Here is a 15,638-nt window from a genome sequence, read left to right on the forward strand (position 1 = left end):
TGCTCCGCCCACAACCGTAAGGCTCTCCAGAGGGTAGTGAGGTCTGCAGAACGCATCACCAGGGGCAAACTACCTGCCCTCCAGGACACCTACACCACCCGATGTCACAGGAAGGCCATAAAGATCATCAAGGACAACAACCACCCAAGCCACTGCCTGTTCACCCCGCTATCATCCAGAAGGCGAGGTCAGTACAGGTGCATCAAAGCAGGGACCGAGAGACTGAAAAACAGCTTCTATCTCAAGGCCATCAGACTGTTAAACAGCCACCACTAACATTTAGCGGCCGCTGCCAACATACTGACTCAACTCCAGCCACTTTAAAAAAAAATGGGAATTGATGGAAATTATGTAAAAATGTACCACTAGCCACTTTAAGCAATGCCACTTAATACAATGTTTACATACCCTACATTACCCATCTCATATGTATATATACTGTACTCTATATCATCTACTGCATCTTGCCATCTTTATGCAATACATGTACCACTAGCCACTTTAAACTATGCCACTTTATGTTTACATACCCTACAGTACTCATCTCATATGTATATACCGTACTCTATACCATCTACTGCATCTGCCATGCCGTTCTGTACCACCACTCATCCATATATCTTTATGTACATATTCTTTATCCCTTACACTTGTGTGTGTGTAAGGTAGTAGTGTGGAATTGTTAGGTTAGATTACTGTTGGTTATTACTGCATTGTCGGAACTAGAAGCACAAGCATTTCGCTACACTCGCATTAACATCTGCTAACCATGTGTATGTGACTAATACAATTTGATTTGATTTGAAGTATTACTAGCATTTTCCAACCAAGCATTAGCTTCTGAAAGTCAGAAATAACAATAAAATAAATCGCTTACCATTGAAGATCTTCCTCTGGTGGCAATGCCAAGTGTCCTAACTACACAGTGAATGTTCGTTTTGTTTGATAAAATCTATTTTTATAGCCTAACACGAAACATTTGTAAACCGGTTGCGTCGTGATTTCCCTCTCATTCAACTTTTTACGAAGCGTTCGTGGTAATTACACACACTAAACAAACGTTTATCCAGTCATGGTTGGTTTCATTTCAATCCTCTGGTTGTTACTAACACAACCATACATGATGGCTCTTTTCCCGGGACGTATTGACCGAAACAAACCGATTTGAAGACACCAATCAATGACCTCATTGCGCACCAATGGTAGGACAGGTCTATCGTTGATTGACTGTATTTTGGCCCAATGACCACTGATCATCCTGAAATATAGCTTGGAAGATAGCCAATGAGCTGAGGTGAACGGCAATATGTAATGGTTATACGTTTGAAGACCAGCCTTTGTCGTAAACTCTGGCGTAAAAGAGGTTCATTCGCCATTGCAAATCCTACTTGACGGAGCCACGAGTGTTACGCATAGCAGTACATATTCAATAGCATTTTCAACAAGTTTATTTATTTAAATTATGGCGAATAAATCAGGAAAAGCTAAAACAAAGTCTAGGTATATAGATTTAACCCAAATTAGAGAGGAAATTGATAGAGACAGCCCCCCATCTCACAGCTAGCCTTCAGGGAGCTGCTCATCCAGGAGCTTGCTAGCTACAGCAAGTCCACTGCAGCACCTTCTGCTCCGTCAACCAGTGGTGTTCACCTGCCCAGATTCATCTCTGCAGGCATGAATGTGCCTCAGGGCAAAAAGGGCACAATGGGGAGGCGACGTTGTGCCCTTTGTCACAGGAAATGCCCCATCACCTGCACCACCTGTTCAGTAAGCCTCTGCTTTACAGCAGAAAGAGACCGCTATGGGCCATGGCACCAGGACTGAGGGCTGAGGGTCTTCACAATATTTATTTATTTATAAAATATACAATATTGTAAATAGAAAATGTGTAAATAGTTACCCTTGTTATTTGTTTGTTTATAATTTTTTATTATTATTATATATTTTTTTCATATATATATATTTTTTTGGGGGGTGTGTTAGAATAGCATTTATATGTATTTTGTATATAGTTATTTCCTTCAAAATGTATCACTGTACCAATTCGGCCACTTGGGTACATTTGTGTGGGACACCTGGGTGACTTCATGCTCAATGTCATGTAGCTCGCTCATTTTTGAAGTTATCTGTCTAAAACTTTGCTCAGCTATTGTTGCCATCTTATGTTCTTCATTCAAATCATCCACAGCATCCTATCTGTATGTTTGGCTGTTCTTGGTCATTTTAAAGATGATGCAGCAACAATAAAAAACAGAAAACATATGTTTATTTCCTTGTATTTTCTTCTACCAGATCTATTGTGTTATATTCTCCTACATTCAATTCACATTTCCACAAAATTCAGAGTGTTTCATTTCAAATGATACCAAGAATATGCATATCCTTGCTTCTGAGCCTGAGCTACAGGCAGTTAGATTAGGGTATGTCTTTAGGCGGAAATTGAGAAGAAGGGGGGGTACCCCAAAGAAGTTTTAAGGTGCCCCAAAGCTTTTTACTATATTTCTTTATATAATTTATCTTTGTTTCGTAGTGTAGTTTATTTTAATTTAGTTTAGTCACATGATTTCTTAATCTGCAGTACGTTTGCCAGTCAGTTAGGCTGACAGATTTAATTGCCATACCTTTTGCCTTTTCCCTCTCAACCATACAATTTTTACAGTCATTTTCTTAATGAGTGCATGCTTATTAGTAACTGGAATAAGTAGTTTCATAAATGTGTCGAGTGCAGCGTCTGGTTGCTCCTCATTACACACCACAGGCCAGCAAATTTTCTTTACATCATCAACATATGAATCACCACAAAACTTCTTGTATGACCTCTTATACACTATATTCGGCCCGGCCTTTGGAACTTTGGTTTTCCTAGATATAGCTATTATATTATTACCTGCCACCCACTCTGTTCATTCTGCTCTACTCTGTCCTGGCTGCCTAATGCAACAGTCTTTCTGACACATTATTGGAGTGGCTCTCCCCGGTTCGGCTTGAATCTGAACAAGAGGCAATGATTAGAAATCGAGCCAGCGCAAATGTGTTGCCAATGGAAAAGAGATATTATAGATCAATGCTGACTTGTACGGACGTACCACTCATAGCAGAGAAAACTGGGAAGGTTTTTCCATTGAAACAATGGTATTATATTATTAAACACAGTGGAGAGGAGAAAGTTATTTAACTGCTTATTGGATGTTGACTGTGTGATCAGAGTGTACGAGGGAGGAAGAGAGGAGGAACAGAGGAGAGCTTTAGATGCGACTGACATCAGGGGCCTCATCTATGAACCTTGTGTTCTAAAACATGCATATGCTACATTTTTCACGCAAAAGTTGGCATTTATAAAAACTGAAATTGACGTGAGAATGTGCTTATCCTCCCTTAAACTTTAGATCATGCGTACAAACCGTTTCTAGTGGTTGAAGTCCTGCATTACAAGAAGGCAATAGTCGACTAGTAGTAGACTTGTGCAAATGGGAAATATATACTGAGTGTAAAAAACATTAGGAACACCTTCCTAATATTAAATTGAACAACCTCTATTCATCAGGGCATGGACTCTGCAAGGTGTTGAAAGGGTTCCACAGAGATGCTGGCCCATGTTGACTCCAATGCTTTCCACAGTTGTGTCAAGTTGGCTGGCCGTTCTTGATACAAACGGGAATGTTGAGTGAAAAACCCAGCAGTGTTTTAGTTCTTGACACAAACCGTTGTGCCTGGCACCTATTACCATACCCCGTTCAAAGGCACTTCTTTTGTCTTGCCCATTCACCATCTGAACGGCACACACACACAATCCATGTCTCAATTGTCTGAAGGCTTAAAATTCTTTCTTTAACCTGTCTCCTCCCCTTCATCTACACTGATTTGAGGTGGATTTAACAAGTGACATCAATAAGGGATCATAGTTTTCACCTGGATTCACCTGGTCAGTCTGTCATGGAAAGAGCAGGTGTTCTTAATAACCATTGCAGAATAAATTCCTCACATTTTCTGGCCATGATTAGTTAATATTCCCAAAGTAGCCATACAACAAATGACCATCCACATCGGACTGGTCCACAACAATTTGCACACAAAAAAAGACTTTTAGAAATGGTCACCCGCTGGGCACAGACATCAATTTAATGTCTATTCCACGTTGGTTCAATATAATTTCATTGAAATTATGTGAAAGCATAGTTGATTCAACCAGTGTGTGCCCTGGGGGCAGATACAACAAATGTCACTGCAAAATAAAACATTTCTGCAAACACCTCCAAATACATTTGATCAAGTTCACTATTGCTACAGTATTTCCTTTAGATACTGTCTTGTGCTAATTCCAATACTTCCAAATTATACCGAAATTATAATGCTCGTTCATGACAGGTCTGAATTAAAACAGGAAACGTGTATGTTTGGCGGGCGCCAAGTTTAAAGACAGATAGATGATGAAATATACATACAGAGAGCGAGAGAGGGATTAGGAATAATCATCCTGTTTACATCATGTTTCCCGCTGGCATTTGAATGCGTTTCATGTTGAGATGCTCTGCTAGCGTCCATGGCACTTACCATCTCACTATCTCTGCTCAACAAGGTGTGTTCTGGCTGACGAAGCAAGGCAAATTGAATCCCTGTTTCTATCATATTCCCAGCCAGCAGTGCATCACATGCTAGTCTATTTACACCAATTTTGTCCCCACTCAACAGTCTGGTAAAACATCATCTCACACACTATCTGAATACTATTATAAATGTCTCATGCTTTATGACTACCGTTATGGAGTCAGTCTTATATGGTACTGTCACGCCCTGACCTTAGAGAGCCTTTTTATGTCTCTATTTGGTTTGGTCAGGGTGTGATTTGGGGTGGGCATTCTATGTTTTGTTTTCTATGTTTCTTTATTTCTATGTTTTGGCCGGGTATGGTTCTCAATCAGGGACAGCTGTCTATCGTTGTCTCTGATTAGGAACCATACTTAGGTAGCCCTTTTTCCCTCCTTTCGGTGTGGGTAGTTAACTTTGTTTGTGGCACTATAGCCCTGTAAGCTTCATGGTTGTTTTCTTCGTTTGTTGTTTTGTTGGCGTCATTTTCTAAAAATTAAAGGAATATGTACGCTCACCACGCTGCACTTTGGTCCACTTCTTTTGACGGCCGTGACAGGTACATGTTTCTGAGTGAATTGCAGAGCCGCAAACAAACACCACACACACTCTCCCTCCACGCCTCTCTCCTCTTCTCCTCCCCAGCCATAATCACGAAGAACTACCTCCTCTCTCTCCCTCCATCCCACTCTCTCCTCTTCTCCTCCCCAGCCATAACCACTAAGAACTACCTCCTCGCTCTCCCTCCATCCCACTCTCTCCTCTTCTCCTCCCCAGCCATAATCACTAAGAACTACCTCCTCTCTCTCCCTCCATCCCACTCTCTCCTCTTCTCCTCCCCAGCCATAACCACTAAGAACTACCTCCTCTCTCTCCCTCCATCCCACTCTCTCCTCTTCTCCTCCCCAGCCATAATCACTAAGAACTACCTCCTATCTGTCCCTCCATCCCACTCTCTCCTCTTCTCCTCCCCAGCCATAATCACTAAGAACTACCTCCTCTCTCTCCCCCCATCCCACTCTCTCCTCTTCTCCTCCCCAGCCATAACCACTAAGAACTACCTCCTCTCTCTCCCTCCATCCCACTCTCTCCTCTTCTCCTCCCCAGCCATAACCACTAAGAACTACCTCATCTCTCTCCCTCCATCCCACTCTTTCCTCTTCTCCTCCCCAGCCATAATCACTAAGAACTACCTCCTCTCTCTCCCTCCTCCATCCCTCCACGCCTCTCTCCTCAGTCTGTTTTTGAGGGAGTCATAATGCTGTTCTGTTTTTCCTCCTCCTTTCTTTATGTTGTCATTTAATCACACCTACCTCCCCGACTCAACCTAGATGTGTGTGTGTGTATAGGGAGAGGGTGTGTGTGTGTATACGGAGAGGGTGTGTGTGTGTATACGGAGAGGGTGTGTGTGTGTATACGGAGAGGGTGTGTGTGTGTTTAGGAAGAGGGAGTGCGTGTGTGTATAGGGAGAGGGTATGTGTGTGTGTGTATGTGAAGAGGGTGTGTGTGTATAGGGAGAGGGTATGTGTGTGTATAGGGAGAGGGTGTGTGTGTGTATAGGGAGAGGGTATGCGTGTGTATATGGAGAGGGTATGTGTGTGTATAGGGAGAGGGTGTGTGTGTATAGGGAGAGGGTGTGTGTGTGTATAGGGAGAGGGTGTGTGTGTGTGTATAGGGAGAGAGTGTGTGTGTGTATATGGAGAGGGTGTGTGTGTGTATAGGGAGAGGGTGTGTGTGTGTATAGGGAGAGGGTGTGTGTGTGTATAGGGAGAGAGTGTGTGTGTATATAGGGAGAGGGTGTGTGTGTGTGTATAGGGAGAGAGTGTGTGTGTGTATAGGGAGAGAGTGTGTGTGTGTATAGGGAGAGGGTGTGTGTGTGTATAGGGAGAGGGTATGTGTGTGTATAGGGAGAGGGTGTGTGTGTGTATACGGAGAGAGTGTGTGTGTGTGTGTGTGTATAGGGAGAGGGTGTGTGTGTGTATAGGGAGAGGGTATGTGTGTGTATAGGGAGAGGGTATGTGTGTGTATAGGGAGAGGGTGTGTGTGTGTATAGGGAGAGAGTGTGTGTGTGTATAGGGAGAGAGTGTGTGTGTGTGTGTTCTGAGAGTATTGACTTCAGCGTTGCCTTTACAGGTTACTCTGCATTTTCAACAGCAACTCTGATCCCACCCTCCTCTCTCTCACGCTCTCCCTCTTTCTCCCCTCTATTTCTCTCTCTTTCTCTCACTCTCTCTCTCTCTCTCTTTCTCTTTCTCTTTCTCATCCTCTCCCTCTCCCTCTCCCTCACACTCTCTCTCTCCTCTCTACTTCTCTCTCTCCCTCTTTCCCTCTCTCTCTTTCTCTCTCATACTATCCCTCTCTCTCTCTATTTCTCTCTCTCTCTTTCTCTTTTTCTCTCTCTCCATCGATTTTCTCCTTCCAACTTCCTGCTTGAGAATAGGAGCGATGTTACAGATCTGATTGATTCCCTGAAATATATCTTTCATTTATGGTGTGTGTGTGTGTGTGTGTGTGTGTGTGTGTGTGTGTGTGTGTGTGTGTGTGTGTGTGTGTGTGTGTGTGTGTGTGTGTGTGTGTGTGTGTGTGTGTGTGTGTGTGTGTGTGTGTGTGTGTGTGTGTGTGTGTGTGTGTGTAAAAAATAGCTTGTTTTATTTATAAGCCATACTATAACAAACTATCTGTGTCATTCTATGTCTACTCTAATGGATGCGTCCCAAATATCACCTTATTCCATATATAGTGCACTACTTTTGACCAGGGCCCATTTGATGCCATATGGGGCGAAACCCATGCCCCTCAGAAAACAGAAAATGATTAATGACTGTGAAGTTGATTCAGCAATAAAATAGCAGAAATGACATTAGTTTGTCATTATTAAGTTTCCTCTTGGGGACATAGACAGCACAGGTGGCTTGTGGTACCTTAATTGAGGAGGACGGGCTCATAGTAATGGCTGGAATGGAGTGTACTTAACAGTATAAAACACATCAAACACATATTTTGATTCCAATTAATTCCAGCCATTATTAATTGCCATCCTCCCCTCACCAGCCTCCTGTGATAGACCATCTCTGTGTTGTGTTATTAGTTCTGATGTGATCAGTATTTCTGTCTGATATAAACTCTGATCTCCTTTATGGGAATTTGTTGATACTGGAGGTAATAACTCTGTATCATTAACTGTCTGGAGGTAATAACTCTGTATCATTAACTGTCTGGAGGTAATAACTCTATCAGTAACTTTCTGGGAGTAATAGCTGCCTGGAGGTAATAACTATGTATCATTAACTGCCTGGAGGTAATAACTCTGTATCAGTAACTGTCTGGAGGTAATATCTCTATCAGTAACTTTCTGGGAGTAATAACTGTCTGGAGGTAATAACTCTGTATCATTAACTGCCTGGAGGTAATAACTCTGTATCAGTAACTGTCTGGAGGTAATAACTCTATCAGTAACTTTCTGGGAGTAATAGCTGCCTGGAGGTAATACCTCTATCAGTAACTGTCTGGAAGTAATAACTGTCTGGAGGTAATAACTCTGTATCATTAACTGTCTGGAAGTAATAACTCTGTATCATTAACTGTCTGGAAGTAATAACTCTATCATTAACTGTCTGGAAGTAATAACTGTCTGGAGGTAATAACTCTGTATCAGTAACTGTCTGGAGGTAATAACTCTGTATTATTAACTGTCTGCAGGTAATAACTCTGTATTATTAACCGTCTGGCGGTAATAACTCTATCAGTAACTGTCTGGAGGTAATAACTCTGTATCAGTAACTGTCTGGAGGTAATAACTCTGTATCATTAACTGTCTGGAAGTAATAACTTTATCATTAACTGTCTGGAAGTAATAACTCTATCAGTAACTTTCTATAGGCTGTAACAACAAACTGTGGAGTAAGTCAAGGGGTGTGTATGAATACTTTCTGAAGGCACTGTATATATATTTTTTATTGAACCTTTATTTAAGTCAGTTAAGTCAGTTAAGAACAGATTTTTACTTTGTCAGCTCAGGGATTCGATCCAGCAACCTTTCGGTTACTGGCCCAACGTTCTAACCACTAGGCTAGCTGCCGTCCCAATAGCTGTGTATCTGCTATGGTCTACTAATCTGTGTCTGTAACTGACCCTGTGTATCTGTGTCTCTCTCTGTAGGATCTGTCACTGTGAAGGAGATGATGAGAGCCCGTTGATAACACCGTGCCACTGTACGGGCAGCCTGCGCTTTGTCCACCAGGCGTGCCTGCAGCAGTGGATCAAGTCCTCAGATACACGTTGCTGTGAACTCTGCAAGTACCAATTCATCATGCAGACCAAGCTGAAACCCCTGCGCAAGGTGAGTCAGAAGGATTGTGTGTGTGTGTGTGTGTGTGTGTGTGTGTGTGTGTGTGTGTGTGTGTGTGTGTGTGTGTGTGTGTGTGTGTGTGTGTGTGTGTGTGTGTGTGTGTGTGTGTGTGTGTGTGTGTGTGTGTGTGTGTGTGTGTGTGTGTGTGTGTGTGTGCAGTGTTTTCGACTAGCATCAGCTGTTGGCTACAGTATATACAGTAGCCGGTTGCACACTCATTTTCAGCTGGGTACTTTTTTCACTTAAATTAACTAGGCAACTTTTTACCCTTCGCAAGTCAGAAAAAACGTCAGCCAAGCCCTCTCCCACTATAAGGAATTAAATGCATCTTCTAGCGATCTATTCATTGGACAGGTGCCTGTCAGTCACAAAGTGAGTGATGACAGGGAAACACTGCTGGTTTGACAGTCTGCTGTCTGTCCCGCCTCCTGGTACCTGTGTGTGTGTGTGTGTTGTGTACGCAAATTTCTTTACACGGAGGAGAAAGCATGCTGCTCGTCTATATGAGTCAATTAGTGAGTCAATTTGCACGTCCCATACAATGTGGTAACGATGAGTCGAAATCCACTCAGCCTATTGTTTTCTGGAACACTGATTTATTTTCTTTTGCGTGTTTGATATGCAGCCATGAAGTGCTGGCACGTAGGCTTACTATGATTTGATTGACGAACAGCAAGCTTGACTAGTTTATACATGGTGTCAAACTGACAGAATGAAGTCAATCTCATGTATCCTTGCCATTCATAAATCATATAACGTAGTTATACTGTATGTCCATGGTATTGCATCAGGACTTGCCAGACAGTGATGTTAAAGTTATCGACTGGTCAGTAGCCTACCCAATCGCATCGGTAAGAGAGACATACATTTGCATACTGGTAGGCTTTTTGGCGATTATCTTCAGATAAATAATGAAAACATTCGATGAAGACGGTGAAATCCTCCTCACTGCAGAAACAATAGGTAGGCTAGTGGTCCAAAATATGATCAAAGAATACGGATTGAATTGTTTTAAATGCTAATGATACTTATATGGTATTTTCAAAGATATTGATCTATGTCTACTGATTTATTCAAAGTGTTGACAATGGACTAGTTGACTGTTCTGTGTAGCAAAGCCCATGTTTAACACCTGCTTCATTCTTCAGTCATACCTGTATTGCAGATAGCTGAGAAAATGCCTCTTAAAAGGAAGCTTGAAGCCTGTGCAAGTCACCGGACTCTTACAAGATTCTTTAAGAAGAAATATGTGGATCAGTTGTCAAACAAGAGTTTTTTTTTGAATAAATAACATACTGCAATTCACAAACAGAGTTGCAAACACTTATTGAAATTCTTTCACTAGTTGACCTGTTCTATCTCGTCTCTTAACACGTATAGACCCAGAACTTCATTCAGCATCTGTTCTGTTTATTTTAGAGACCCATTTTTTTTCATTTGAAAAAGTGCCCATCACACAATTTGTTTGATTTTAAAATCTTACATGTTTAAGGGGGTGGAAATTTGGGCAATTTACTTATTTTTTCTGTTTTAATAAAATACATAATTTGAAGAACAAACATAATTGTGGCAATTCATATCTTGCAGTAAAATAGTTTAATCTCAAGAGAAGACAGGTTAAATGTCCTGATCATATAGGCCTAGGACTAGACGGTACTGGATCTCAAAAAACAAACAATACATTGAATTCATACATTTTCAGTCATTTAAATTGTAAACACAATACCACAACAAATTGTTCCAATCTGGGCGGTAAACTCAATAAAGTATTGAATAATTTCTCTGTGTATTTCGGATGGAATCAAGGCATTAGAATGTTCCAGAGGCCACCAAAATGGAGCTTGTTCAGCCCGGGGGATCCGGGCTTATTTGGCTGGCTACTCCGTGTGCTTGTGGAAAACACTGTGTGTGTGTGTGTGTGTGTGTGTGTGTGTGTGTGTGTGTGTGTGTGTGTGTGTGTGTGTGTGTGTGTGTGTGTGTGTGTGTGTGTGTGTGTGTGTGTGTGTGTGTGTGTGTGTGTGTGTGTGTGTGCAGTGTTTTCGACTAGCATCAGCTGTTGGCTACAGTATATAGCCGGTTGCACACTCATTTTCAGCTGGGTACTTTTTTCACTTAAATTAACTAGGTAAGTTTTTACCCTTCGCAAGTCAGAAAAAACGTCAGCCAAGCCCTCTCCCACTATAAGGAATTAAATGCATCTTCTAGTGATCTATTCATTGGACAGGTGCCTGTCAGTCACAAAGTGAGTGATGACAGGGAAACACTGCTGGTTTGACAGTCTGCTGTCTGTCCCGCCTCCTGGTACCTGTGTGTGTGTGTGTTGTGTACGCAAATTTCTTTACACGGAGGAGAAAGCATGCTGCTCGTCTATATGAGTCAATTAGTGAGTCAATTTGCACGTCCCATACAATGTGGTAACGATGAGTCGAAATCCACTCAGCCTATTGTTTTCTGGAACACTGATTTATTTTCTTTTGCGTGTTTGATATGCAGCCATGAAGTGCTGGCACGTAGGCTTACTATGATTTGATTGACGAACAGCAAGCTTGACTAGTTTATACATGGTGTCAAACTGACAGAATGAAGTCAATCTCATGTATCCTTGCCATTCATAAATCATATAACGTAGTTATACTGTATGTCCATGGTATTGCATCAGGACTTGCCAGACAGTGATGTTAAAGTTATCGACTGGTCAGTAGCCTACCCAATCGCATCGGTAAGAGAGACATACATTTGCATACTGGTAGGCTTTTTGGCGATTATCTTCAGATAAATAATGAAAACATTCGATGAAGACGGTGAAATCCTCCTCACTGCAGAAACAATAGGTAGGCTAGTGGTCCAAAATATGATCAAAGAATACGGATTGAATTGTTTTAAATGCTAATGATACTTATATGGTATTTTCAAAGATATTGATCTATGTCTACTGATTTATTCAAAGTGTTGACAATGGACTAGTTGACTGTTCTGTGTAGCAAAGCCCATGTTTAACACCTGCTTCATTCTTCAGTCATACCTGTATTGCAGATAGCTGAGAAAATGCCTCTTAAAAGGAAGCTTGAAGCCTGTGCAAGTCACCGGACTCTTACAAGATTCTTTAAGAAGAAATATGTGGATCAGTTGTCAAACAAGAGTTTTTTTTTGAATAAATAACATACTGCAATTCACAAACAGAGTTGCAAACACTTATTGAAATTCTTTCACTAGTTGACCTGTTCTATCTCGTCTCTTAACACGTATAGACCCAGAACTTCATTCAGCATCTGTTCTGTTTATTTTAGAGACCCATTTTTTTTCATTTGAAAAAGTGCCCATCACACAATTTGTTTGATTTTAAAATCTTACATGTTTAAGGGGGTGGAAATTTGGGCAATTTACTTATTTTTTCTGTTTTAATAAAATACATAATTTGAAGAACAAACATAACTGTGGCAATTCATATCTTGCAGTAAAATAGTTTAATCTCAAGAGAAGACAGGTTAAATGTCCTGATCATATAGGCCTAGGACTAGACGGTACTGGATCTCAAAAAACAAACAATACACTGAATTCATACATTTTCAGTCATTTAAATTGTAAACACAATACCACAACAAATTGTTCCAATCTGGGCGGTAAACTCAATAAAGTATTGAATAATTTCTCTGTGTATTTCGGATGGAATCAAGGCATTAGAATGTTCCAGAGGCCACCAAAATGGAGCTTGTTCAGCCCGGGGGATCCGGGCTTATTTGGCTGGCTACTCCGTGTGCTTGTGGAAAACACTGTGTGTGTGTGTGTGTGTGTGTGTGTGTGTGTGTGTGTGTGTGTGTGTGTGTGTGTGTGTGTGTGTGTGTGTGTGTGTGTGTGTGTGTGTGTGTGTGTGTGTGTGTGTGTGTGTGTGTGTGTGTGTGTGTGTGTGTGTGTGTGTGTGTGCAGTGTTTTCGACTAGCATCAGCTGTTGGCTACAGTATATAGCCGGTTGCACACTCATTTTCAGCTGGGTACTTTTTTCACTTAAATTAACTAGGTAAGTTTTTACCCTTCGCAAGTCAGAAAAAACGTCAGCCAAGCCCTCTCCCACTATAAGGAATTAAATGCATCTTCTAGTGATCTATTCATTGGACAGGTGCCTGTCAGTCACAAAGTGAGTGATGACAGGGAAACACTGCTGGTTTGACAGTCTGCTGTCTGTCCCGCCTCCTGGTACCTGTGTGTGTGTGTGTTGTGTACGCAAATTTCTTTACACGGAGGAGAAAGCATGCTGCTCGTCTATATGAGTCAATTAGTGAGTCAATTTGCACGTCCCATACAATGTGGTAACGATGAGTCGAAATCCACTCAGCCTATTGTTTTCTGGAACACTGATTTATTTTCTTTTGCGTGTTTGATATGCAGCCATGAAGTGCTGGCACGTAGGCTTACTATGATTTGATTGACGAACAGCAAGCTTGACTAGTTTATACATGGTGTCAAACTGACAGAATGAAGTCAATCTCATGTATCCTTGCCATTCATAAATCATATAACGTAGTTATACTGTATGTCCATGGTATTGCATCAGGACTTGCCAGACAGTGATGTTAAAGTTATCGACTGGTCAGTAGCCTACCCAATCGCATCGGTAAGAGAGACATACATTTGCATACTGGTAGGCTTTTTGGCGATTATCTTCAGATAAATAATGAAAACATTCGATGAAGACGGTGAAATCCTCCTCACTGCAGAAACAATAGGTAGGCTAGTGGTCCAAAATATGATCAAAGAATACGGATTGAATTGTTTTAAATGCTAATGATACTTATATGGTATTTTCAAAGATATTGATCTATGTCTACTGATTTATTCAAAGTGTTGACAATGGACTAGTTGACTGTTCTGTGTAGCAAAGCCCATGTTTAACACCTGCTTCATTCTTCAGTCATACCTGTATTGCAGATAGCTGAGAAAATGCCTCTTAAAAGGAAGCTTGAAGCCTGTGCAAGTCACCGGACTCTTACAAGATTCTTTAAGAAGAAATATGTGGATCAGTTGTCAAACAAGAGTTTTTTTTTGAATAAATAACATACTGCAATTCACAAACAGAGTTGCAAACACTTATTGAAATTCTTTCACTAGTTGACCTGTTCTATCTCGTCTCTTAACACGTATAGACCCAGAACTTCATTCAGCATCTGTTCTGTTTATTTTAGAGACCCATTTTTTTTCATTTGAAAAAGTGCCCATCACACAATTTGTTTGATTTTATAATCTTACATGTTTAAGGGGGTGGAAATTTGGGCAATTTACTTATTTTTTCTGTTTTAATAAAATACATAATTTGAAGAACAAACATAACTGTGGCAATTCATATCTTGCAGTAAAATAGTTTAATCTCAAGAGAAGACAGGTTAAATGTCCTGATCATATAGGCCTAGGACTAGACGGTACTGGATCTCAAAAAACAAACAATACACTGAATTCATACATTTTCAGTCATTTAAATTGTAAACACAATACCACAACAAATTGTTCCAATCTGGGCGGTAAACTCAATAAAGTATTGAATAATTTCTCTGTGTATTTCGGATGGAATCAAGGCATTAGAATGTTCCAGAGGCCACCAAAATGGAGCTTGTTCAGCCCGGGGGATCCGGGCTTATTTGGCTGGCTACTCCGTGTGCTTGTGGAAAACACTGTGTGTGTGTGTGTGTGTGTGTGTGTGTGTGTGTGTGTGTGTGTGTGTGTGTGTGTGTGTGTGTGTGTGTGTGTGTGTGTGTGTGTGTGTGTGTGTGTGTGTGTGTGTGTGTGTGTGTGTGTGTGTGTGTGTGTGTGTGTGTGTGTGTGTGCACGCGCTCGCAATACACTCATTCTATTCTAGTTCTGCACTCCCAGAGATGACTGTGACCTAAAAATTCAGATGTGACCCCCACTTGAAGACACTGACATGACAGAAAGCTGTTTTAATTCTCTAATACTGATAAGAGTAGCATGACATGGGGTTTAAGGCTTTGAAGAAGATTTCAGTGGAGAATTTGGAGGGTTGGTTTCGAGTGGTTTTGACATGATGCACTCTTGTTTCAGGCATGGAACAGTCTTCATTGCTTCCAGATTCAGCATTTTAATACAAATTATTTCACTGTTGATTAATTGAACAAAAGCACTTAAATAAAGGCCATTCTGTTAATAGTCCCAAGTCCCCGTTGAGCGAACACACACAGTCTTGTACAGCTGACCTTGTGGGGACACACCAAATCAGTCCCATTCAAAATCCTATTTTCCCTAACCCCTAACCCTAACCCGTACTCTTACCCTAACCTTAATGCCTTTCATGTTCTCCCACCCTCTCCAGACCGGTCTGATGTTACAATATAGAAACCGGGCAGAAAGTTGCAATAGGCCTGTGCAACCCAACGTTTTTAATACCAGCATAAACAGAAACCCTCTTAAACCTAACCTTAACCCTAAACTTAACCCAAAAACCTAACCCTAAACCTAACCTTAGCTCCTAAACCTAACCCTAAAACTAACCCTAAACCTAACCTTAGCTCCTAAACCTAACCCTAAACCTAACCCTAAACCTAACCCTAAAACTAACCCTAAAACTAACCCTAGCTCCTAACCCTTAATGTAATTCTAACCCTAACACTACTTCTAACCTTAACCCTAAAACCCCTAGAGATCATGGGGACCGACAACATGTCCCCAGTTGGTCAAATGACTTCGACCCCACAAGAATAGT

The 15,638-nt window shown here is 41.2% G+C and overlaps 1 protein-coding gene across 6 annotated transcripts in view; it reads left to right on the forward strand.

Moving 5' to 3' along the window:
• Positions 1–15,638, forward strand: part of LOC139562476 (E3 ubiquitin-protein ligase MARCHF8-like) — a 160,856-nt gene that overhangs the window by 123,462 nt on the left and 21,756 nt on the right. For all 6 annotated transcript variants that reach the window (XM_071380198.1, XM_071380201.1, XM_071380197.1 and 3 more), the window contains one exon: positions 8,743–8,923. In XM_071380198.1, coding sequence (XP_071236299.1) covers positions 8,743–8,923 — 181 coding nt within the window. The remainder of the gene's footprint in view (positions 1–8,742; positions 8,924–15,638) is intronic.

Source organism: Salvelinus alpinus, chromosome 32 (assembly GCF_045679555.1).
Source record: "Salvelinus alpinus chromosome 32, SLU_Salpinus.1, whole genome shotgun sequence".
In the NCBI taxonomy this organism is placed as follows: domain Eukaryota; kingdom Metazoa; phylum Chordata; class Actinopteri; order Salmoniformes; family Salmonidae; genus Salvelinus; species Salvelinus alpinus.